The following is a 26467-nucleotide window of genomic DNA, read 5'->3' on the forward strand; positions in this document are numbered from 1 at the left end:
CTGGCAGGGAGCATTGCTTTTTTTAAGTAGAGACTAATTCAGTTTTGTAAAGCTCAAGTCTTTTTTCTTCCGTAAAAGACTGTTCAACATTGATAAACCTTAATCGTCTTAACGTTTAAATTGTCTCCAACACACAGTATTAAGCAAAAATATTCCATGAAAAACTAATTATAGTTTACTTTATTTATACACGTAAAACTCTGAACAAATGAATATATTATTCCATGGAGACAAAGTGACTTTCCTTTTGAACAGGAACTATGCTCTGTTTGTTTACTTGGGCAATCTTTTATCAAGTGAAGCCATTTCATAATTCAATTCAGCCCTCTTGTGTACTTTGGTGAACTTTTTCCAGATTCTCTATTGCGATTCAGATCCTTTTCTTTTTTTTTTTTTTTTTTTTTGATTCAGATCCTTATAATGAAATTTGTATTGAAGTAATAATATAAAATCACAAAAACTATCGCAATGAAGAGGATGAATTTACAGAGAAAGCATGTTTTAAAGCTTTGCTTTCTGAATTCTAGACCTGAATTAAATCCTATTAAATCACCATTTTCACAGGATGTAAAAGTTTGGTGTCTGTGTATATATGTTGGGGTTTTTTAAATCATAATTTTTAACGCAGTCACCCTCTTAATTAACTGATATAAGTATATAAGCTGTTTTTCTTACCTTTCAGGAATGTTGGGAATACAAATTGAGTAATGTATGTGAAAAAAGCTTTATGTCATTAGCTGGAAAGGAAGTCTTTCAGTCTAAGTTTATGTTATCCTTATTATGGAAAGACAAAGCCATATTTGGTGATGGCAGTAGTGTGGGGGGAGGGGCAATGCCCGTCAGAGCCACTGGGATCAGGACTTTTGTCCGAAAGAACTTATAAAAGTGCGATCAGATTTAGTTCTTTCTCCCCGGAGATCCTGCTAGATCTCCATGTTCTTATCCAGATAATGAACCAGCAGGTAGTACATAAGCGTCCATAGTTACATGATTATGCAGAAGCCGCATAGCACAGGGAGATCAGCTCGGTGACCACCTAGAGGGGTGGGATGGGGAGGGTGGGAGGGAGGGAGACGCAAGAGGGAGGGGATATGGGGATATATGTATATGTATAGCTGATTCACTTTGTTATACAGCAGAAACTAACACACCATTGTAAAGCAATTATACTCCAATAAAGATGTCAAAAAAAAAAAAAAGAATGGAAATCAGTGTAGTAGAAGTAATGATTTTGTGAAAACCAGAATAGAGAATTTTAACAGAGGAGACCAGAGGGGAAAATGAAGTTAGCACACCTAATAAATGCGCTATATGAGAATCATACACAAAGAAATATAATGTCTTAGTGTGCTCTGTTCATAAAATGAGACTGATTTAAGGAGAAAGGCTTTTCTACCTCGCCTCTCTCCTCTCCTCTCCCTCTCTCTTTAATAATTATTGCTCCAAAGGCAAAGTTATGAATTGCCTTGAGAAAAAGTCCAAGCTCTTTTGTGGCTGCTGTGGTTAGATTACATGAATTTCATTCACCACTGTGCCTTTTGTATAATTTCCCCATTAGAAGGGAATGCCTTTACCTGGAAAAAAAAAATCCATAAATCAATATAGCAATATTTGAGAGACTGACCAAGTCTAATTATGATAAAAATTGTTACAATTTTAAAAATTTAAGATTTTTAAAAATTTAAAAAATTTAAAAGTTTTAGTATTTTATGTTTAATTTCCATTAATGTCCCATAGTTTATGGTGGGATGTGTTGATGCTGAAGCTCTTACTACAGTCTATTTTCAGTTGGTGGGAAGGCATACAATGTTTACCTTCACTGCTCTTTTTGGTGTTTCAGCCAAGATGGGTGGCAGAATTCCCTTGTAAAAACCGAACAACCTATTGGAGAAATAAAAAGATTTATATAAGTAAGGGAATTAGGAAACAGGTGATTTTGCCGTTGTTTATGGATAAAGCAACTAATCTTAAAGTATTCCCAATTATTCAATGTAGCACATCAGTCATGAAATCTTCCTTTGTTTTAATTCTAAAGTGAAGAGATTATGAATTCTACATCTATGTCTACTATGACATTCAGAAGAGGAATAAATGATACTGAGACTGGAACCCCTTAGGTAAGTTGCTAAACATAATCATGAGTTGTACCTTAAAGATAAAGTCAACCCTCCTTAATCTAAGGAATCTTGAATTTATTTTCCCAGTTGTGTGGTTGGTAGTAACCTCAAGCTGTCTACCGTCTTGCATCTCCTCCCTGTGGTCACCAAATGAGGTTAGTGCTATACCTAAGCCCACTAGACTGAAACTTCTGAGGCTAACCAGGTGATGAAAACCTCAATTTTAGGTTTACTAACACAGGGGAACTAACAAACTCTATGGCTGTGGAACTAGGGCTCCCAGCTCTGTCCTGAATTAGTCATAATTTTTTTAACTTCCTTGATGGAGATGGAAGGAGGTCAGGGAGGGCTAATTACAGGGATATACGTTGCTGACAGAAGAAATGTCAAACTCCCCTGCTGATATGCAATCTCACAGGGCATGGGAGAGCTATTGTTGCCAATATTGAGGGACTCATGGTTACATATTCAGACATTTTTAGGAAAAAAGAAGAATGAGTGTCATATGCTTATGATAAGTTTTATAAAAAGTCACCACTTATTTCTCATTAAAATTTAAGATTCAAAATTTTAAATTTGTCTGTCCTGGAATCTTTACATATATATATGTTATACCCTCATTTAAACCTGAAAATATTTCAACAGAAGAGAATATTCTGCATCATTTTCTGAGATAATCAGTTTCCCTGGTGAACCCGTAAGTGGCTACAGATAAAGGCAGGACTCAACGTGTTCCTATTTTAGGATATACATTTAATATCCTAGAGAAAGCTGGAGCTTCTCTGACTGACCCGTCAAACATCACTCCAGCTCCCTTATTTGGGTTCTGCTTCTAGCTGAACTTCTGGAACAATAACATTAAGAATTTATTCAGATTAACCCACTGTGCCACCCAATCCAACATGGTGACCTCTTGCTCTTCCTCGATTCACTGGCTTACACAGCACCCTTCAGTGTGGGGAGCAAAAGGCTTTTCTTACAGCTTCTAATTGTTAGTTCCTTGACGGCTAGGTGTGCACTACAGTGCTTATCCCAGAGTGTTTGTGTGTGTGTGTGTGTGCGCATGTGTATGTAACCAGGACCCAAATATTTGTTAAGATTATGGATTTTATGAAGAGGAAGAAAGGAATCAAATGATCCCCTGATGTGGGCTTATTTTGCCCACTATTTTCAACCTAATGAATAGTACTAGCATTTGTACATAGGAAGTAAAGCAGAATCTGCTTTGAAGAACTATGGGAATTCATGAATTCCCCCCACCTCCTTTCCATTCCAACTACTGATGCCTGAAATTCACTTGTAAAACTGAAATACTCTTGTCATTTAAATTTCATTATAAATTAATTATTATATACTTTTCAGCATGAGAGTGACTAAGCATAGGTTTGGTCTTCCTAAAAGATAAATGTGATTTTCCTGAATAGAAGTTCTATATTTATAATAAAAGACATTATTAGTTCTGTTCTTCTTGGGCTGATTTTTTCACATCTGGAAGATTATGTCTGGTTATAGGGGGGAAACAAAGAAGAACATTTAAGTAAGTAAAGCTTTTAGGACAGAGTGTCCTGGTTAATAGAGGTACTTGAAATCCCATACAACGGAGAACAGATATAGGACGAACAGTTGCTCAGCCTGGAGAAGAAACAGCTTAGGGACAAACATGATGAACATGATGGATCTTTTGAAAAATGAGCATGTAGGAAAGAGATTAGACTTTTCTGTTTGTTTCCAGGTGGTAGAACTAGGACCAACAGGTTCAAGCAGCAAGGAAAGACACATTTTTGGCTCAGTGGGAGCTTAATACAAGGAAGTACTTCTAATAATCAGAACTATCTGAAGATAGAATGGACTCTCTTGAAAAGTATGAGTTCCTTTTGGTATGTGGTCAAGCAGTCTGGATGGCCACTCATCATGGATGCCTGAGATGGACGTACACAGCAATGGAAGGATTTGAGGGACCTCAAGGTCGGTTTACTCCAATCCTCAGATTTTGGTATGCTAAGAAAAAGAACAAGAAGACATGGGAAAGCACTTTTCTGAAGAGACAAACTCTGCATTACTTTAAACTTTTGCCTAACATGGAGCACTGCTTCTCTGGAGGAGGACAGAAGTCTTATAAGCAACACAGAAGGTCTTCATTTTAAAAATGATGAGAGAAAATATTAAAAAGAGGTGTAAGGCAGGAGGGAAGAAAGGCAGCTGGGAGAACCATAAGGATTTAATCTGAAAAGAGCTGGGAGGTCCAGAGCCCTCTGCTTCATGTTGGCGATGCTTCCTTGATGCGTCCTCTTTCTCCTCCCTCTGCTCTGCTCCTTTCATGTGCAATCATCTTCCCCTCCCCCGCCAGCTCCAGCCATCCCACCATCCTGAACTCTCTAATGAGGAATGAAGAGCTTTAAAGGGAGATTCTCAAGGACCATGGGCAGCGTTTGCTGGCAAATGGGAAGCTAGAACTATGTACTTCCTTGCATTATTTTTACAGTATATCCATGCAGTAGTGGGCAACTATGGAATAGCCAGGCTGGCACCTCTTCTGCTGAGAATTGCCCCACCCAATTTTTTTTAAACCACTGGAACCAACGTATTAGTACAATATGATACTGCTTGTAGGCAGTGGTTGACTGGGCATCTCGCCAAATGGATCCAAGTGGTATTCTGCCTCTGTGCCCCAGTTAATCTGACCCAAGCAGTGCTTTTCTCCAGGATTTTGGAATTGGAATTGAAAAGGTCAGCCTCACTCTGTGTGGTCGAATCTCTAAGATATAAAGCTAGAATATCAACAGCAGTCATGTTTTCTGTCAATCTGCAGTGGTAAGAAAGAAGGAAGCCATCGTTCAGGGAAACAAAGAAGCAAGATAGAGAAGTTCTGGTACTGTGAGCGTGATCCCGCTGCTAGGATTTCTTTAAGCCTAGTTACACCTTGACCCTTCTTAAATACTGACATTTCCCTTTGCTTTTGATCCTTTGAGACACCCGGTAACATTTACAATAAATTCCTTTATTTACTTACAACCCAAAGTCCCGGATCGGGAAGTTGGCCCCTACAGCCAAAGTGGCTGCTGCTGTACCTCTGTACCACGCCCTCTCCCATGAAAAGCCTTTGGTCAGGTAAGAGTGCACTTGGGTCAATCCAAAGAGTCACACCCAAAATGTGAGCAAGAATGCAAATCAAAACTACAATGAGGTACCACCTCACACCAGTCAGAATGGACATAATTTAAAAGTCTACAAATAATAAATGTTGGAGAGGGTGTGAAGAAAAGGGAACCCTCTTACACTGTTGGTGGGAATGTAAATTGGTGCAGTTATTATGGAAAACGGTATGGAGGTTCCTCAAAAAACTAAAAATAGAGTTGCCGTATGATCCAGCAATCCCACTCCTGGGCATAAACCCAGACAAAGCTATAATTCGAAAAGATACATGCACCCCTATGTTCGTAGCAGCACTATTTATAATAGCCAAGGCATGGAAACAACCTAAATGTCCATCGGCAGATGAATGGATAAAGAAGATGTGGTATATATGTACAATGGAGCACTACTCAGCTATAAAAAAGAATGAAATAATGCTATTTGCAGCTACATGTATGGACCTAGAGATTATCATACTAAGCGAAGTAAGTCAGAAAGAGAAAGACAAATACCATATATCACTCATATGTGGAATCTAAAATATGACATGAACATATCTATGAAACAGAAACAGACTCACAGGCAGAGAACGGACTTGTGGTTGCCAAGGGGGAGAGGGGGTGAGGGAGGGAAGAATTGGGAGCTTGCGATTAGCAAACTACTATATATAGGACGGATAAAAAACAAGGTGCTACTGTATAGCAAAGGGAACTATATTCAATATCCTGTGATAAACCAGAATGGAAAAGAATATGAAAACAAGTATATATTGATATATGCATAACTGAATCACTATGCTGTACAGTAGAAATTAATACAACATTGTAAATGTAAATCAACTATACTTCAACAAAATTTTTTTAAAAATGTGAGCAAGAGAATGTGGGTAAGGCCTCAAGCTGATGACATATTTTTCTGACTTGATTAGATAATTACTGGAAGTTTTCCTAATGTAAAGTATGATATACAGATTCTAAAAAACCAAAAGGACTTGTAATGTTTTATGAAGAAGATACTTTTTTTTTTGGCTAAAGAACTGATGTTTTTTACTCACATGCACTGTTCATTCTGCCAATTTTTTCTGTGTTCATGTATTTTGGCTTGAAATACAGAGCATATAGCTTACCAGGACAATAAGCAGGGAAGTTAAGAGATTTGTGACACCCATATCAACATGCATTATCCTGCTTACTTCCCAGGACATTCAGTCGACTCCCTGAATGAATGGAAACTGAGATTCTAATGTCTACTGGAAAGACAGTAAAACCACCACAGTGGTTTTAAGTTTTGACCCACATCAAGCCAACTGGAGAACTCTTTGAAAGAGACACAAGAACCAATGCAAGACCTCCCATAAAACTGTTGTATGAACTGTATGGAAGCCCTCATATATCGTTTCTCAGATTTGTTTCTTCTAAAAGTTGTGAGTTCGATTTTAACTATCCTGTGTAGGAAAATGTTAACTTGGATGTGTATAGACTTTTGTTGACATTGTTATGAGTAAAAATAGTCAAATTTGTTGAATGCTTAATATGGACTAGCCACTCTGTTAAGACTAAATATATGGGAGGGAGGGGCAAGATGGCGGAAGAGTAAGACGCGGAGATCACCTTCCTCCCCACAGATACATGAGAAATACATCTACACGTGGAACTGCTCCTACAGAACACCCACTGAACGCTGGCAGAAGACGTCAGACCTCCCAAAAGGCAAGAAAATCCCTACGTACTTGGGTAGGGCAAAAGAAAAAAGAAATAACAGAGACAAAAGAATAGGGACGGGACCTGCACCAGTGGGAGGGAGCTGTGAAGGAGGAAAGGTTTCCACACACTAGGAAGCCCCTTCGTGGGCAGAGACTGCGGGTAGCAGAGGGGGGAAGCTTCGGAGCCACGGAGGAGAGCGCAGCCACATTGGTGCGGAGGGCAAAGCGGAGATTCCCGCACAGAGGAGCGGTGCCGACCAGCACTCACCAGCCCGAGAGGCTTGTCTGCTCAGCCGCCGGGGCGGGCAGGGCCTGGGAGCTGGGGCTCGGGCTTCGGTGCTGGCCGGGAGGGAGTCCGGGAGGAAGACTGCAGCTGCCAAAGAGGCAAGAGAATTTTTCTTGCCTCTTTGTTTCGCGGTGCGCGGGGAGAGGGGATTCGGAGCGCCGCCTGGACGGGCTCCAGAGACGGGCGCGAGCCGCGGCTATCAGCGCGGATCCCACAGCAACAGGGACGCAGAGGGAAAAACGGAGAGATTCCCGCACAGAGGCTCGGCGCCGAGCAGCACTCACCAGCCCGAGAGGCTTGTCTGCTCACCCGCCGGGGCGGGCGGGGGCTGGGAGCTGAGGCGCGGGCTTCGGTCGGATCCCAGGGAGAGGACTGGGGTTGGCTGTGTGAACACAGCCTGAAGGGTCTAGCGCACCACAACTAGCCGGGAGGGTGCACGAGAAAAAGTCTGCAGCTGCCGAAGAGGCAGGAGACTTTTTCTTGCCTCTTTGTTTCGCGGCGTGCAAGGAGAGGGGATTCAGAGCGCCACTTAAACGAACTCCAGAGACGGGCGCGAGCCGCGGCTATCAGCGCGGACCCCAGAGACGGGCATGAGACGCTAAGGCTGCTGCTGCCGCCACCAAACAGCCTGTGGGCGAGCACAGGTCATTCTCCACACCGCCCCTCCCGGGAGGCTCGCCCCGCCTCCTCCGTACCGCTCCCTCCCCCCGGCCTGACTGAGCCAGAGCCCCCGAATCAGCTGCTCCTTTAACCCCGTTCTGTCTGGGCGGGGAACAGACGCCCTCAGGGGACCTACATGCAGAGGCGGGTCCAAATCCAAAGCTGAACCCCGGGAGCTGTACGAACAAAGAAGAGAAAGGGAAATCTCTCCCAGCAGCCTCAGAAGCAGCGGATTAAAGCTCCACAAACAACTTGATGTGCCTGCATCTGTTGAATACCTGAATAGACAACGAATCATCCCAAATTTAGGAGATGGACTTTGGGAGCAGGATATATTAACTTTTCCCCTTTTCCTTTTTTTTGTGAGTGTAGATGTGTATGCTTCTGGGTGAGATTTTGTCTGTATAGCTTTGCTCTCACCGTTAGTCCTAGGGTTAGGTCCGTCTGTTTTTTTTTTTTTTTTTTTTTTTTGGCTAAAAAAATTTTTTTTTCCCTAATAAATGTTTTCTTAATAATTTTTTCCTTATTTTCTATTTTTAAAAAATTTTTTAATAAGTTTTTTCATATTTTTTATTTTAAAAAATTAAAAAATTTTTTTTCTTAATAAATTTTTTCTAAATAATTTTTTTCTTATTTTTAGTATAAAAAATTAATAAATCTATTTTTAAAAATTAAAAAAAATTTTTTTTTCTTAATAAATTTACTCTTAATAATTTTTTTTCTTATTTTTTATTATAATTGCTTTATTTTATTTTATTTTATCCTCTTTTTTTCTTTCTTTCCATTTTTTCTCCCTTTTATTCTGAGCCGTGTGGATGAAAGGCTCTTGGTGCTCCAGCCAGGCATCAGGGCTGTGCCTCTGAGGTGGGAGAGCCAACTTCAGGACACTGGTCCACAAGAGACCTCCCAGCTCCACGTAATACCAAACGGCGAAAATCTCTCACAGATCTCCATCTCAACATCAAGACCCAGCTTCACTCAACGACCAGCAAGCTACAGTGCTGGACACCCTATGCCAAACAACTAGCAAGAGAGGAACACAGCCCCATCCATTAACAGAGAGGCTGCCTAAAATCATAATAAGGCCACAGACACCCCAAAACACACCACCAGACGTGGACGAACCCACCAGAAAGACAACATCCAGCCTCATCCACCAGAACACAGGCACTAGTTCCCTCCACCAGGAAACCTACACAACCCACTGAACCAACCTTAGCCACTGGGGACAGATACCAAAAACAACGGGAACTACGAACCTGCAGCCTGTGAAAAGGAGACCCCAAACACAGTAAGATAAGCAAAATGAGAAGACAGAAAAACACACAGCAGATGAAGGAGCAGGGTCAAAACACACCAGACCTAACAAATGAAGAGGAAATAGGTAGTCTACCTGAAAAAGAATTCAGAAAAATGATAGTAAGGATGATCCAAAGTCTTGGAAATAGAATAGACAAAATGCAAGAAACATTTAACAAGGACGTAGAAGAACTAAAGAGGAACCAAGAAATGATGACAAGCACAATAAATGAAATTAAAAATACTCTAGATGGGATCAATAGCAGAATAACTGAGGCAGAAGAACGGATAAGTGACCTGGAAGATAAAATGGTGGAAATAACTACTGCAGACCAGAATAAAGAAAAAAGAATGAAAAGAACTGAGGACAGTCTCAGAGACCTCTGGGACAACATTAAACGCACCAACATTCGAATTATAGGGGTCCCAGAAGAAGAAGAGAAAAAGAAAGGGACTGAGAAAATATTTGAAGAGATTATAGTTGAAAACTTCCCTAATATGGGAAAGGAAATAGTTAATCAAGTCCTGGAAGCACAGAGAGTCCCATACAGGATAAATCCAAGGAGAAACACACCAAGACACATATTAATCAAACTATCAAAAATTAAATATAAAGAAAACATATTAAAAGCAGCAAGGGAAAAACAACAGATAACACACAAGGGCATCCCCATAAGGTTAACAGCTGATCTTTCAGCAGAAACGCTGCAAGCCAGAAGGGAGTGGCAGGATATACTTAAAGTGATGAAGGAGAAAAACCTACAACCAAGATTACTCTACCCAGCAAGGATCTCATTCAGATTTGATGGAGAAATTAAAACCTTTACAGACAAGCAAAAGCTGAGAGAGTTCAGCACCACCAAACCAGCTTTACAACAAATGCTAAAGGAACTTCTCTAGGAAAGAAACACAAGAGAAGGAAAACACCTACAATAACAAACCCAAAACATTTAAGAAAATGGGAATAGGAACATACATATCGATAATTACCTTAAATGTAAATGGATTAAATGCTCCCACCAAAAGACACAGACTGGCTGAATGGATACAAAAACAAGACCCATATATATGCTGTCTACAAGAGACCCACTTCAGACCTAGAGACACATACAGACTGAAAGTGAGGGGATGGAAAAAGATATTCCATGCAAATGGAAATCAAAAGAAAGCTGGAGTAGCAATTCTCATATCAGACAAAAGAGACTTTAAAATAAAGACAATTACAAGAGACAAAGACGGACACTATATAATGATCAAGGGATCGATCCAAGAGGAAGGTATAACAATTGTAAATATTTATGCACCCAACATAGGAGCACCTCAATACATAAGGCAAATACTAACAGCCATAAAAGGGGAAATCGACGGTAACACAATCATAGTAGGGGACTTTAACACCCCACTTTCACCAATGGACAGATCATCCAAAATGAAAATAAATAAGGAAACACAAGCTTTAAATGATACATTAAACAAGATGGACTTAATTGATATTTATAGGACATTCCACCCAAAAACAACAGAATACACATTTTTCTCAAGTGCTCATGGAACATTCTCCAGGATAGATCATATCTTGGGTCACAAATCAAGCCTTGGTAAATTTAAAAAAATTGAAATCGTATCAAGTATCTTTTCCGACCACAACGCTATGAGACTAGATATCAATTACAGGAAAAGATCTGTAAAAAATACAAACACATGGAGGCTACACAATACACTACTTAATAACGAAGTGATCACTGAAGAAATCAAAGGGGAAATCAAAAAATACCTAGAAACAAATGACAATGGAGACACGACGATCCAAAACCTATGGGATGCAGCAAAAGCAGTTCTAAGAGGGAAGTTTATAGCAATACAAGCCTACATCAAGAAACAGGAAACATCTCGAATAAACAACCTAACCTTGCACCTAAAGCAATTAGAGAAAGAAGAACAAAAAAACCCCAAAGCTAGCAGAAGGAAAGAAATCATAAAGATCAGATCAGAAATAAATGAAAAAGAAATGAAGGAAACAATAGCAAAAATCAATGAAACTAAAAGCTGGTTCTTTGAGAAGATAAACAAAATTGATAAACCATTAGCCAGACTCATCAAGAGAAAAAAGGAGAAGACTCAAATTAATAGAATTAGAAATGAAAAAGGAGAAGTAACCACTGACACTGCAGAAATACAAACGATCATAAGAGATTACTACAAGCAACTCTATGCTAATAAAATGGACAACCTGGAAGAAATGGACAGATTCTTAGAAATGCACAACCTGCCGAGACTGAACCAGGAAGAAATAGAAAATATGAACAGACCAATCACAAGCACTGAAATTGAAACTGTGATTAAAAATCTTCCAACACACAAAAGCCCAGGACCAGATGGCTTCACAGGCGAATTCTATCAAACATTTAGAGAAGAGCTAACACCTATCCTTCTCAAACTCTTCCAAAATATTGCAGAGGGAGGAACACTCCCCAACTCATTCTACGAGGCCACCATCACCCTGATACCAAAACCAGGCAAAGATGTCACAAAGAAAGAAAACTACAGGCCAATATCACTGATGAACATAGATGCAAAAATCCTCAACAAAATACTAGCAAACAGAATCCAACAGCACATTAAAAGGATCATACACCATGATCAAGTGGGGTTTATTCCAGGAATGCAAGGATTCTTCAATATACGCAAATCAATCAACGTGATACATCATATTAACAAATTGAAGGAGAAAAACCATATGATCATCTCAATAGATGCAGAGAAAGCTTTCGACAAAATTCAACACCCATTTATGATAAAAGTCCTGCAGAAAGTAGGCATAGAGGGAACTTTCCTCAACATAATAAAGGCCGTATATGACAAACCCACAGCCAACATTGTCCTCAATGGTGAAAAACTGAAACCATTTCCACTAAGATCAGGAACAAGACAAGGTTGCCCACTCTCACCACTATTATTCAACATAGTTTTGGAAGTGTTAGCCACAGCAATCAGAGACGAAAAAGAAATAAAAGGAATCCAAATCGGAAAAGAAGAAGTAAAGCTGTCACTGTTTGCAGATGACATGATACTATACATAGAGAATCCTAAAGATGCTACCAGAAAACTACTAGAGCTAATCAATGAATTTGGTAAAGTAGCAGGATACAAAATTAATGCACAGAAATCTCTTGCATTCCTGTATACTAATGATGAAAAATCTGAAAGTGAAATTAAGAAAACACTCCCGTTTACCATTGCAACAAAAAGAATAAAATACCTAGGAATAAACCTACCTAAGGAGACAAAAGACCTGTATGCAGAAAATTATAGGACACTGATGAAAGAAATTAAAGATGATACAAATAGATGGAGAGATATACCATGTTCTTGGATTGGAAGAATAAACATTGTGAAAATGACTCTGCTACCCAAAGCAATCTACAGATTCAATGCAATCCCTATCAAACTACCACTGGCATTTTTCACAGAACTAGAACAAAAAATTTCACAATTTGTATGGAAACACAAAAGACCCCGAATAGCCAAAGCAATCTTGAGAACGAAAAATGGAGCTGGAGGAATCAGGCTCCCTGACTTCAGACTATACTACAAAGCTACAGTAATCAAGACAGTTTGGTACTGGCACAAAAACAGAAATATAGATCAATGGAACAGGATAGAAAGCCCAGAGATAAGCCCACGCACATATGGTCACCTTATCTTTGATAAAGGAGGCAAGCATATACAGTGGAGAAAAGACAGCCTCTTCAATAAGTGGTGCTGGGAAAATTGGACAGGTACATGTAAAAGTATGAAATTAGAACACTCCCTAACACCATACACAAAAATAAACTCAAAATGGATTAAAGACCTAAGTGTAAGGCCAGACACTATCAAACTCTTAGAGGAAAACATAGGCAGAACACTGTATGACATAAGTCACAGCAAGATCCTTTTTGACCCAGGTCCTAGAGAAATGGAAATAAAAACACAAATAAACAAATGGGACCTAATGAAACTTAAAAGCTTTTGCACAGCAAAGGAAACCATAAACAAGACCAAAAGACAACCCTCAGAATGGGAGAAAATATTTGCAAATGAAGCAACGGACAAAGGATTAATCTCCAAGATTTACAAGCAGCTCATGCAGCTCAATAACAAAAAAACAAACAACCCAATCCAAAAATGGGCAGAAGACCTAAATAGACATTTCTCCAAAGAAGAGATACAGATTGCCAACAGACACATGAAAGAATGCTCAACATCATTAATCATTAGAGAAATGCAAATCAAAACTACAATGAGGTATCATCTCACACCGGTCAGAATGGCCATCATCAAAAAATCTAGAAACAATAAATGCTGGAGAGGGTGTGGAGAAAAGGGAACACTCTTGCACTGTTGGTGGGAATGTAAATTGATACAGCCACTATGGAGAACAGTATGGAGGTTCCTTAAAAAACTAAAAATAGAACTACCATATGACCCAGCAATCCCACTACTGGGCATATACCCTGAGAAAACCATAATTCAGAAAGAGTCATGTACCAAAATATTCATTGCAGCTCTGTTTACAATAGCCAGGACTTGGAAGCAACCTAGGTGTCCATCATCGGATGAATGGATAAAGAAGATGTGGCACATATATACAATGGAATATTACTCAGCCATAAAAAGAAATGAAATGGAGGTGTTTGTAATGAGGTGGATGGAGTTAGAGTCTGTCATACAGAGTGAAGTAAGTCAGAAAGAGAAAAAGAAATACAGTATGCTAACACATATATATGGAATCTAAGGGAAAAAAAAAAAAAAAAAAAAAAAAGAGGTCATGAAGAACCTAGTGGCAAGATGGGAATAAAGACACAGACCTACTAGAGAATGGACTTGAGGATATGGGGAGGGGGAGGGGTGAGATGTGACAGGGTGAGAGAGTGTCATGGACATATATACACTACCAAATGTAAAATAGATAACTAGTGGGAAGCAGCCGCATAGCACAGGGAGATCAGCTCGGTGCTTTGTGACCACCTAGAGGGGTGGGATAGGGAGGGTGGGAGGGAGGGAGATGCAAGAGGGAAGAGATATGGCAACATATGTATATGTGTAACTGATTCACTTTGTTGTAAAGCAGAAGCTAGCACACCATTGTAAAGCAATTATACTTCAATAAAGATGTTTAAAAAAAAAAAAGACTAAATATATGAAGGCATATGGACATATTTAATCTCATCCAACTCTCACAACAATCCTTTGAAGTAGCAATAATTATTTTCTTCATTTTGCAGGTGAAGCCTGTGAGCCTATCACTACCAAACAGGGGACGGCGACTCAAATCAAGTTCCACTGTCCTCACAGTCTCTTTCCTTGACCACTGAGCTGTAAAGGTATTGTAGTTTTTCTTAAAAGAAAATCATTTTTACAAACACCTTTGAAAAGTCAAGTTATTTCTGTTGCAAAAATATTTTGTCATTTCTTATTTTAGGAGGAAGCAGAAGAAGCAATTAAAAATCAGGTTTCTAGTCCATTTCCCTTCAATTCTCTTTTAAAGTAATATACCACACTACCTGCATAACTGATAGATCTGGGCTGAGATGAACAGGATCATTTTCTGGGAAAACTTTTGGGTTGTTTATTAAATATTTTCTAGTTGGATCAGATGAGAAAAAAAAAAAGTAGGTGCTAGGATCAACTTTTTTTCCCCATAGGATAAAGTTTTGCCCTTAAGAGAGACACCAGGATAATTCTGTCAGTGTGGGAAAAAGTCAATGCATAGTTCAGTAATATAATAAAACACAGAAATATTAATACTAAATATTAAAATAAAAACAGTTGTTATCCAAAAAGTCAGTGGGGAGCACCTTTGGCTGTTGACTTAACAGATACCCTCCTCACCCCTCCTTGTTCCTTGAGGTGCAGGTATTCAATGTCCCCTTCTCCAGTCCAGGGGGTGAAGCAGAGTTCTTCAAACCTATCATGGTGGTCCCATTCCCTTACTAGTGAGTGGGTTGAGTATGGACATACGACCCAAGCCTAGCCCACTGTACCAGCAAAGAGGGAAGGATGCATGTTGCAAGTCTTGGATTTCTAGCCTAAGGAAAAGAGCACATAGGAAGAAAAGCCCCTCTTTTCCACTAGATGTTGTTCTCACTGCATGAGATCCCTGTGTACTGCGGCCAAGTAAGATATCATTGCCCACAAGCTGAGCATGGCCATCAAAGGCAAATAGGACCTGGACCTTGATGACATCACTGGGCTGCTCAATGAACCAATCCTGGCATCCTACCTCCAGATTTCTGGTTATGTGAAATTAAAAATAAACCTTTACTATTTGAGCTGCTTTCAGTTACATCTTCTATTAACCTACAGCTAAAAGCATTCTGATACAAACAGCTTTAACACCACCATTTCTGAAAAAGTCTTAAATTGTAATTCTTAAATCATAATCATAGTGTAGATAGTTGTTAAATGTTAAGCAAAGCACTTAGAAGGAGACTGTGAAAACCATTTTGAAAATGTTTTTACATTATTTCTTTCAGGAGCCTGTCACGCATTAAAACACTATCCCATTAGGATGATTACTTGTGAAAGAGCCCCTACCCTGCAGACAGAATGTGGAGAAGTTCACAGGCAAAAATGAGGACGGAGCTCCAGGTCTCCAAAGCCATTCGATCATGATGGTTCCCATACTGATTGAGAGTTGTTATTCAGGAATATCGGTGACAAAGAGTATTACAATACTGGATCACATTTGTTTTTAATTATATGATCAAAACAGGCCTTGTATTACTTATGTACATCTATAAAATGAAGATCAAAACTGCATTGCACGTGTTCTTCTCAAAGACTCAGCTCACACATAGCTTATTTGAAATACAGATTTATGCCAAACCCTGCAAAATAATTTTACCCCTCATTTTCCCCCCATCCCCCTTTTTAAAGTGTGAAGCTATTTAACATATTGGGTGGCTCCAAGGTCATACACCAACTAGTAAAAAGATGTTGATTGTACAAAGCAAGGAGATGTGGAATTTTCTTTGAGTTCCAGTTGGTGGTTCATTTACAAACCCTGGAAGAAGCCTTCCTGCTGTCTCTCATTAGTAGGGACCAATTTTAGGTTACCTTGTTTAAGGCCCAAACTTTAGACCCCCACAAGAAACCAGACAGATCCTTAATGAAATATCTTGTACCTGACAACATTTTTAGTGCATTTGGAAGGCTGAAAAAAAGTTACCTGCTTTAAGTCAACTACTGAAATCTGAAGACTTTGTGGTAAATAGTGGGTAGACAGGAGAGGGCTTAACATTCTCAAAATTTGACTCAGGTAAAGAAATCAAAAAGGAGTAGATAAATCACATGTCCCATCTGCCCCTCATTTTTTCCCTCTGAGTCACCTCCTTGTTGGTTTTGCTGTTATTTTTCTAATTTAGTATGTAGAAAATGTTTGTTTGGAAGTCATTTGTACTGTAGAGTCGGACTGCTCCTACAGGCGGGCTGGGAAATTTCCAAAGTTGCTAGGCTGGTAAGCAGGGTTTTGGCCTTAGGAGCCACGACATGGAATCTTTTCTTCTTTGCAGCTCCCAAGGAGAAAGGGAAACAGTGCAGCTGCTTCACACGTGACCTTTAGAGGGAGTCATACCTGTTGTCCATCAGAAAGGTTATCATAAAACTCAACTGATAGATTCCTGAGAAATGAGTGTGAGGAAACTGTGAATAAATTATTTCCCTCTTAAGGGAGGAAAAGATCAATGGACACATCTGCTGCCTGTGGAAACCAAGGCTTTCCCTGGTTGTTGGAGATGAAGGGTTCTGGGGCCCAAACTGCTGAGATTCATAACCTGGGTCCAGCAACCATCACACACCAGGATGGAGGTGCACATCATCCAAGCCTGAAAAGGCCAATTAAAGAAATGATTTCCAAGTTGAAAAGCCATTTTCAAAGCCACCTGCAGCATACTCTCATGCAGCATGAGATGGATGTTTTCACCTGGATCCCACTTCTTTGCCAAAAACCTGGCATTCAGTAAAAGTCCAGAGCAGCAATAACTCTCACCGCTGAAGCATGAAATAGGAGCGACAGGGAAAGTGACACCAGATCCCCAGTTGGGGAAATTGGAAAACATTAACATGTCTGTGTACCTAACAGAGCACAATTACTACATTTTATTTTGTTTCAACAGTCAGGACCTAAATGAACATCACCATTCAGTTCTGTTCTGGGCAATGATCCAAGCTCATCTTTGGTACAGTTGATTTTGAAGCCTTATAGTCAATCATATCTTCACAATTTGTTCTTCTTTCAGGCTTCAGGCATCCTCCTGATTTCCATTTCTTGTTTGGAAGCCTTGAGTCATCTGTTCTGGCAACATGACCAACCCAAATCAGTCATTTCCTCCAAATTACATTGAAATAGGGATCTTGCTAGTTTGTTTTCTTCCTCCTTCTTTCTTTCACATAATTTTCCCTTTAAGGATCTCCTAATACAAAGCTGATTGAAGGCATAGAATATCCTCTTTCTTCTGCTGTTGTCAAATCCAAGTTTCTTACCCACATGCTGTAGCTCTGTAATTAAAACAATGAGGGTGGCACTCAGCCCCGGGTTATGAGTGTATGGCTCCCATTGCTCGATGGGTCCCATATCCCAGGGCAGAATTCTGGCCTTGACACTACACCTTTAGGGCATAATTCTGATATCATTTACACTCCGCAAGTCTTAGCGGCTCACAGAATCCAAATGAAAGAGTGCAGTTCCATGGCTCTATTATTTGAATTATGTAGAATCTGCAATCTGAAGCTCTCAAAATTGCACGCATCTTGGGGCCATTTTCATTTAGGCAAAGGAGAGAGGGAAAACTAGATATCCTTCAAAGGAGAGGAAAAACAGCTTACAGAGAGTAAGTGACACAGGTTCTTCTTTTAAAGCAGTGACTGAACTTCAAGAAAGGGCAACTTAAGGAAAATTTCAGCTAAGATTCTAACATAAAACTAACAAAAGTTCTCCCTGCTTCAACTCATATCAGGTCTCCGGGCACAAACGATACAGTTATTATTTTTCATTACAGAGAATTAATTGAATTGAGTTTCTGCATATGGACCTTGGATATATTTGTTACCCCAAACCCTACCACTTTCATTACATGCCGTACGGAGGAATTCTTTAAAGTTTTCCTCAACACACTTTTTAACTGAACTTTCAGTATGCTTTTACCACCACAATTAAACTTTGTTGATGTGTCTAAAATAAACTACAACTATGATTTTCTAAGATACAAAAAATTAGTTTAGCTGTCAGTATCATTTAGGAGGTAGGTCCATGGCTCCATTCCCTGGAAAGTTGGCAGGATGCTCAATGCACCAAACATGTTGCACAGCTCAGCCCAAGGAAGGCATTAGCGTGATATAAGAACCAGAACCCTGATGGAAAACGCTAAGGAAAGAAAAAGCAAAAGAGATATTTGAGAAGCAACTCACATGGTAAATAATATGGGTAGAATGTGGTGTTAATTGCTCCATGAATCTATAAGTGAAGAGACACATTTAGAACTGACCATGCAAAAAGTGTAGTCATTTTCAGTTACAGCAGATTACCTTGCTTATGAAGATGAACATGTTTCCATTAGGGAATAAGAATCATGTAAGGGAAGTCTTTCACTCATGTGGATGGTAACTCTGAGGAAAAAGACTCAAAAAAAAAAAGCAACCAAAACAACTCTATTTCTTGCACTGGGACTGAAAACCAGGAAAAAAGGACCTGACTGTGGAGTCAGAAAGTCCTTTGCCAGCCAGCTCCCAGCTCTCTGCTAAATAAGTCCTGCTGAAGAAATTCCTTGCTCCATTCTAGTCACCCCCATCCTTTCACCAATCCCCTTTTTTGTACTTCCTCTGTTTCCAATTTCTGTCCTCCCCATTTGTGAAGTCATCATTCATTTATTCACTCACTTATACTTTCAGTATATTTTGTTCCAAGCACTAAGCTAAACACCTTTTTCTAGGGTCAAATGTTGATAGAGTAGTTCTGTTGTCCCCAAATCAACTAAGACCTTAATTTTCTCCAGGAAGCTTTCTCTGGGATGTAGACAAATATCTTGATATTGCACCGGCTTGCAATATTTGACCAAGATGTTGCCTTTCATGTTACACTATGTGCTTGGCACTTGGTAACACTCAGATATTATATTGAATACACTGATATTCAAATAAGAAATGTATATACTTATGCATATATGTCTATACATATGCATATGTATGTATATAGTCCATACACATAGATATGACTTGGTATCCATATTAACAGTCTGAATGACTTGTATATTTTTAACTGAACAGAGTATTATTCACGTGATTACCATATTTAATCCAGATTATAAATTGCTTTTTTTTTTTTTTAAATATGTATTTATTTGGCTGTGCTGGGTCTTAGTTGCAGCATGAGGGATGCGGGATCTAGTTCCCTGACCAGGGATCGAACCTGGGCCCCCTGTATTGGGAGCATGGAGTCTTAACCATTGGAGTCTTAACCACTGGACCACCAGGGAAGTCCCTATAAATTGCTTGACAATGGCCACTGCTGTTCTTTATCACCACCCTCTAGCATTTAATATTCATTTGATTCTACCTGTCAGTAAAGGCAATATGATGTAGTGGAATGTGTGCTCTGGAGCAACCCTCCTTGGGTTGGAATTCTAGCTCAACCATGTGTTAGGTGTTTACCTAGCATGAAAAACTGTTGGCACAAAAGGTGAGCAAATTAATTCCAAAAGATTACTGCCAGAATAGAGATTTTTTTATGCCAGCTCTCTCTACAAGTGCTTATGGAAATGAGTTAGTACATTGTTGTAAGTTGCCTGATTTTATAGCTTGACCTAGCTGCAGGGCTGTATATGACCACAGCTGGGGCAGAAAGCCTCAGTATTCAGAGATGTCCTTTACAAATGGAACCTTACCTAAGTGTGTGACCCAGTGCCTTAGGAATTCACACCCCATTGTGGAATTCTGCTACAACCAAGTCATACATGTTTGAGACCAAAGATGTTGTGCATTAAGCAGGCTACTCCCAAAGTATAAGTCACATTTGGAAATGTATTAACTCTTTATGACCACCAGTTGTTACAGTAGGCTCCAAATTAATTTCTTGAAGTGCCCCCTAGTGGTACCAGAGTTAAATGCAACTCAACAACTGTCCCAACCCTGCCAAAGGACAAAGCTTTGGACCAGGGCATTTTGTAGGTTACAGATTACAGTCTGGTTTAGCAGACTTTCAATTCACTAAATTAGGCTCCAAAGGAACAGTATTATAACAGCTTGGACTTCTACCGGAATTGAGATTACTGAGAGAAACTTGAGAAAGAAAACCATCAATCATTGTGCTTAATGCTTTACAACTATTATCTCATTCAACTTTTACATGAAATAGATTCTACTCTTTCCATTTCATAGACAAGGACAAGAGACTCCATGAAGTTAAGCAACTTTCCTACTGGTCAAACAGCTTGTAAGTGGTGTAGTTGTGATAAGAACGAAAGTCTACTTGACTCTGAAACTTCTACCCTTGAACGCTGTGCTTGACTCCCGCGTCCTCAGGGAGAGAGTCAGAGTCAGGTCACTGAGAAATGTCATTCCACCTCCTGGCTCTAGTGCTCCTTCTGTGCCTGTGTCTCCAGTACTTGGGCCCCAGGTTCTGCTTGGTTTCTGGGAGGGGCTAAAATGCTGGGTTTTGAACGGAAGAACAGCTGAGCCAGGGTTTGTAGCCCCTCTTGTCATCCAAGTCCTCTGCACCAGTTTTTTAAGCACCTGAGTTCTTAGTTAATTGATTTAAACACAAGATAAACGGGTAGTCACCAAGCTTTCTGGATTTAATAAATCAAAGTCTATCTGTACTTTATGGATTTCTGGATGTGCACAGTCTTCCAGATCACTCTGAAAAATTGTTTCCTTCATACCACATTATTATCAATGAATAATTAAGGGTTAACTGTTTTCCTAACGAACTCTTTCAGTCAGTGTTCTAGAAAACTACAAGTTGGATAAACTACATAGAATTCAAGACATCTGAAAAACAATGCAGAAGCCAACCCTAGGGCTCAGTTTCTGGACCTCATCTATCTCTCCCTGGTGATTTCATTCAGTCATATGACTTTAATTATCATCCTTATGCTGTTAACTGTCATCCATCTCCAGTTCACCCAGTCATCTACTCAACACCTCCACTTGGATATTTAGGAGGCATCTCATAATTAGCCTGTTCAAAAGAAACTCCTGATTCTTCCACCACAAACTTGCTCCACCCACAATATTCTCCAAATCTCTTAACGGTAAGTCCATCTTTCCAGGCACGCAGGCCAGAAACTTTGAAAGCATACTTGAGTTCTGTCTTTCTAGTATTCATCTCTATTACCCTGGCCCAAGCCCTGATCATATTGCACTTGAACCTCTGTGTTAGTCTCCTAACTAGTTTCTCTATGCTCAGTTCTCAAAGCAGTGACAGAATAGTCCCGTTAAGATGAAAGGCAGATCATATCGCTCCTTTGCTCCCAACCTGCCAGTGTCCTCCCATCTCCCTCAGAACAAAACCAAAATCCCTTCAAAGGCCCCAGGCAATCTGCTTCCACACACTGCATCATACCTCCCCCCTCATCTCCTATTATGCCTTCCTTGGCTCACAGCCCTCCAGTCTACTGACCTTGTTCTCATTCTTTGGAGCAGGCACGCTCCCACCCCAGGGCCTTGACACTTAGGGCATCTTGTCTGGGATCCTCTCCGCCACTTATCCCCATTGTCTCACTCCTCACCTCCTTAAACTGCACAAACGTTACCTTCTCAGTGAGGCCTGACCTCACTTCTCTTCTACTTAAAATTGCAACGCCCTCACCTGAGTACTACCTATCCTTTCTGCCTGCTTTATTTTTCTTTATAGAACTTATCCCCTTCAAACATGTTTGTAGTTTACCTGCTTGCTTTGGTTATTGCCTGTTGCCCCCACTAGGATGCCAGATTCATGAGGACAGGGCAGGAGTTTTTGTCCATTTTATTTACTGATGTATTCCCCTGGCTAAATATGGGAACTGACACATAAGAGGTGTTTGGTAAAGACTTGTTGAATGAAAGAATAGATGCATTACATTCCCACTGATCCAGTGTGATGGTGTTGTGAATAGAAAATTGTACCTAGCATTTTGAACTATTCCAAGATCAATCTCTTACACTTTCCTACCAAATGTCAATTCTTCTTGGTTTCTTTGGAATCACCTAGACGTCACCAAAATGGCTATCAAAGAGGAAAGTTTTGGGCATTTGATCTAGTGCACATGAGTGGAATTCAAGAAATAGCAACTGAGGAAGCCTAGACTTTGTGTGAGTTATTATCCCCCATCAGCTGGCAAGCCATGGTAGCAAACGGCATTTTTACCCACCAAACCCACCCATCCCTTCTCCCTGCTGGCAGAACCTAATTCTAGTGTTCACACCTTTGACGCCATGTGCTCTGGAAAGGGAACTCTCTCCAGCCCTGGCATGATGGAGTAAATCATCTGGTCTTATTCTCCTGGCTCGTAATAGAATGAGACATGAGCATGCAACTTAATTCTAGCCAATAAAACTTGAGGGGGCTTTTGAGAGAGGATTTTTCCTCCTCCTAAAAAAATAGGATTCTTGTGCCTCACCTCTAGAAATCTGGATTTGGTAGGTCTGAGTGGAGGTTCAGGAATTTGCATTTTTAATACCACCCCCAATTCTGATGCGGAAAGTCCAGGAACTGCGTATTGAAAAATAGAAAAAAAAACAAAAACAAAAAACTTCCCTATAAGGTTAATGACCTGGGGCTGCTCTTACCCAGATGTCTATCAGTTAGGAAGCAGGCCAAATACTCAGTGCCATTATCAGGTAATTACTCCAGGAAGGTCATGAAATCACCCTCACTTTCCTCCACTTTCTAGTCTAGAATGCACTCACTTTTTGAGCCAAAGACTGCTAATTGAAGGTGTGCTCCATCTTGGCCTCCAAGACCAGGAAGGTACAGGTATTCTTACCATCAGTCACTGCTAAATACCAGGTTGCATCCCCCCAAGACATGCTGGTTAGGGGTACTTTGTTCCTACCTCTTGGTTTCCTCTTTGGTTTATTTAGGAACAACACTGAGACATGCAAAAAACAGATTATTATCTTACCCACATCTTTTCAGAAGAGGTTAATATTTCATTCCACCTCCCACAAGAGTAGCAGAAATCTTGGTTGGCATGAAGCATGTTTTCACTGTTTGAATATGAGAACAAAATTCAAATGAGGGTACTTTTCTTTCATTCCTAAATAGTCGTGCATTTTGCAGAACAGGTACAACAGGAAGTAGCCCCTGGTGTAAAGCAAGCAGGACCACACCTATGGCTGTTTGAGCTGAAGAATAGGAAAATGCTTTCCTTATGCTTTAGGGAGTGAACTAACAAAGAAGTCAGGCTTCTCTAGGGTTCTGCAGGTGACTGATTTTTAGAGAGGTGGTCTTGCATGGGGAGTGTGGCTACAGATTTAGCTTCTAAGATAATTACTTATTTGAAGAAAAAAGACCTCTGAATTACCCACTAATCTTGATGCTTAGACTTCCCACCAAAGCCACTAAGTGTCTGGGGCTCTTTTGTTCCAAGGAGTTCCACATCTCTTACATACAGTCTGTATTTTTAGTTACCATTTGGTTACCATTTTCAAGAACATTTACTTATTTATCAGCAAGTATTTCTTGAGCACCTACTATATACCTAGTACTAATTATCAACAGTACATTTAATTTGGTCATTGAAATAGCAAACATGCTATAATTTTGTCAAGTATCAAGTCCATAAGCTAGAGAGATCCAGCCACAGTATTCTATTAACCTGTGTAGTTTGTCCATAAGGCAGGAAAGGCACAAGTATATTTTTCTCCCATTTTTCAAGGAACACTGAGTCATGGAAAGGTTATATTTACTTATCATCTTGGGCAAAAAGTTGAGTGCTTGAGGATTAATCTGGATTCCATATATGGAGTTTGAATATTTCTCTCTAGTAAATCTATCTATTCATTCATTCAACAAATAATTGAGTGTCTGTTACGTTCCAGTCATGGCTCTCTGGGCTAGAGATAAGGCAGTGAACAGGTCAGACACAATTCTCAGACTCACAGAGCCTGTGTCCTGTTGAGGGAGCCAGACAATGAACAGGCAAAAAACAAATGAATAAAATGATGTCAGATCAACACCACTAATCATTAGAGAAATGCAAATCAAAACCACAGTGAGATACCACTTCACACCCATTAGGATGGCTATTATGAAAAAGGCCAGAAAATGACAAGTGTTAGGGAGGATGTGGAGTAATTGGAACTTTTATGCATTGCTGATGGGAATGTGAAATGGTGAAGCTGCAGAGAACAGTATGGTGGTTCTTCATAAAAGCTAACCATAGATTTGTCTTATGATCCAGCAATTCCACTTCTAGATATATACCCAAATGAACTGCAAGCAGAGGCGCAGCTATTTGTATACCAATGTTCACAGCGGCGTTATTTACAGTGGCCCAAATATCCATCAACAAATGAATGGATACACGACATGTAGTATATACACACAATGGAATATAATTCAACCTTATAAAGGAAGGAAATTCTGATACATGAGACAACATGGATGAATCTTGAAGACGTTATTATGCTAAGCGAAGTAAGCCAGACACAAAAGGACAAGTATTGCTATGATTCCACTTAAATGAAGTACGTAGAATAGAAAAATTCATAAAGACAGAAAGACAAATTCACAGAGACAGGAAGTAGAGGGGTAGTTGCCCGGGGCTGGGGGAAGGGGGGAATGGGGAGTTAGTATTTAATGGGCACAGAGTTTTAGTTTTGCAAGATAAAAAGAGTTCTGGAGATGGACGGTGGTGATGGTTGCCCAACAATGTGAATGTACTTAATGTCACTGAACTGTACACTTAAATACGGTTAAAATGGTAAAATTTATATTGTGGATATTTTACCACAATAAAAAAATGATGCTAGAGAGTAAAAAGTTATAAAGGAAATAAAACAGGAGGATAACTGGTTGCTATATGGAAAGGAAGGAGGCTACAGATTCTGATCGGTTCTCCAGGGAGGGCCTCATTGAGAAGATACCTGCTGAGCTAAGAGGGTTTGTATTTAGAAGAGGTACAATCTACTGGAAGGGGAGAGAAATTTTTAGAAATGGAGAGCTTTAGGAAAAAAATCACTACATCCTGGGAGAATCTAAGGCGGCAGTTTATAAGCTTTTGCTTTACTCTTCATGTAATCATGGAAGAAACCATGATTTCCAAGGTAGTCTCTTGGGATGTTCTAAAAACTAATTTTAAAAATAGTTCCTGCGCTTTAGATTCATTCTTATCCCTATAGGGAACTTAACTCATTAGTCCTCTCTTCTGAAGTTTGAGTTCTCTCTACAATGTCCCTGCCAAGTTAGCACCCAGCTTCTGATTAGACACTTCGAGATGCCAGGATCCTATATCCTTTCAGAGTGTCCATCTGATCCTGGGATGATTTTGCAGTTGGAAAGAGAGACCCTCCTGCTTTGAGCTCAGTTCTATTTTCAGGTGACCTTCAGCTGATTCTACTCAGCAGGTGAGATGGTTAATTTTATGTGTAACTTGACTGGGCCAGGAATAGATTGAGTAAAGCGGATTGCCCTCCATTATGTGGGCGGGCCTCATTCAATCAGTTGAAGGACTAAAGAGAACAAAAGGCTGACCCCTTCCCAAGTAAGAGAGAATTCTTCTGCTTGATGGCCTTTAAACTGAGACATCAGCTCTTCCTGGTTCCAGCCTTTGGACTCAAAGTGGGACATCAGCTCTGCAGTTTTGGACTTGCCAGCCTCTATAATCTTGTGAGCCAATTCCTTATAATAAATCTATCTATCTATCTATCTATCTATCTATCTATCTATCTATCTATCTATCTATCCATCCATCCATCCATCCATCCTATTGATTCTGTTTCTCTGGAGAACACTGACTAACATACCAGGCCACACAAAATAAGTTTAATGCCAGTCCTCTTGAGGAACTGCAAAATATTTGAATGTGGTTATTGAGCACCCCGATGCCTCTCTTCCATAAGTAAAACACTTCAGCTCTTTATATAACAGGGTCCCTGACCTCTCATCAATCCACCTCGGATTCCCTGGACCAAAATCCACATTTACTGTGGGCTGATCTGGGCACAGGAGAGCAAGACAATTACCTCCTTGTTCTACATGTTATATTCATGCGACCAAAGACCAATTGAGCTTGATTTCATCCATGCCAT

At 39.9% G+C, this 26467-nt stretch overlaps 1 protein-coding gene across 1 annotated transcript in view; it reads right to left on the reverse strand.

The window, feature by feature from the left end:
* Positions 1–26467, reverse strand: part of SLC25A21 (solute carrier family 25 member 21) — a 520353-nt gene that overhangs the window by 69244 nt on the left and 424642 nt on the right. The window contains exon 4 of the mRNA XM_061182462.1: positions 1815–1881. Within this exon, the coding sequence (XP_061038445.1) occupies positions 1815–1881 (67 nt within the window). The remainder of the gene's footprint in view (positions 1–1814; positions 1882–26467) is intronic.

Source organism: Eubalaena glacialis, chromosome 2, assembly GCF_028564815.1.
Source record: "Eubalaena glacialis isolate mEubGla1 chromosome 2, mEubGla1.1.hap2.+ XY, whole genome shotgun sequence".
NCBI classification, from domain to species: domain Eukaryota; kingdom Metazoa; phylum Chordata; class Mammalia; order Artiodactyla; family Balaenidae; genus Eubalaena; species Eubalaena glacialis.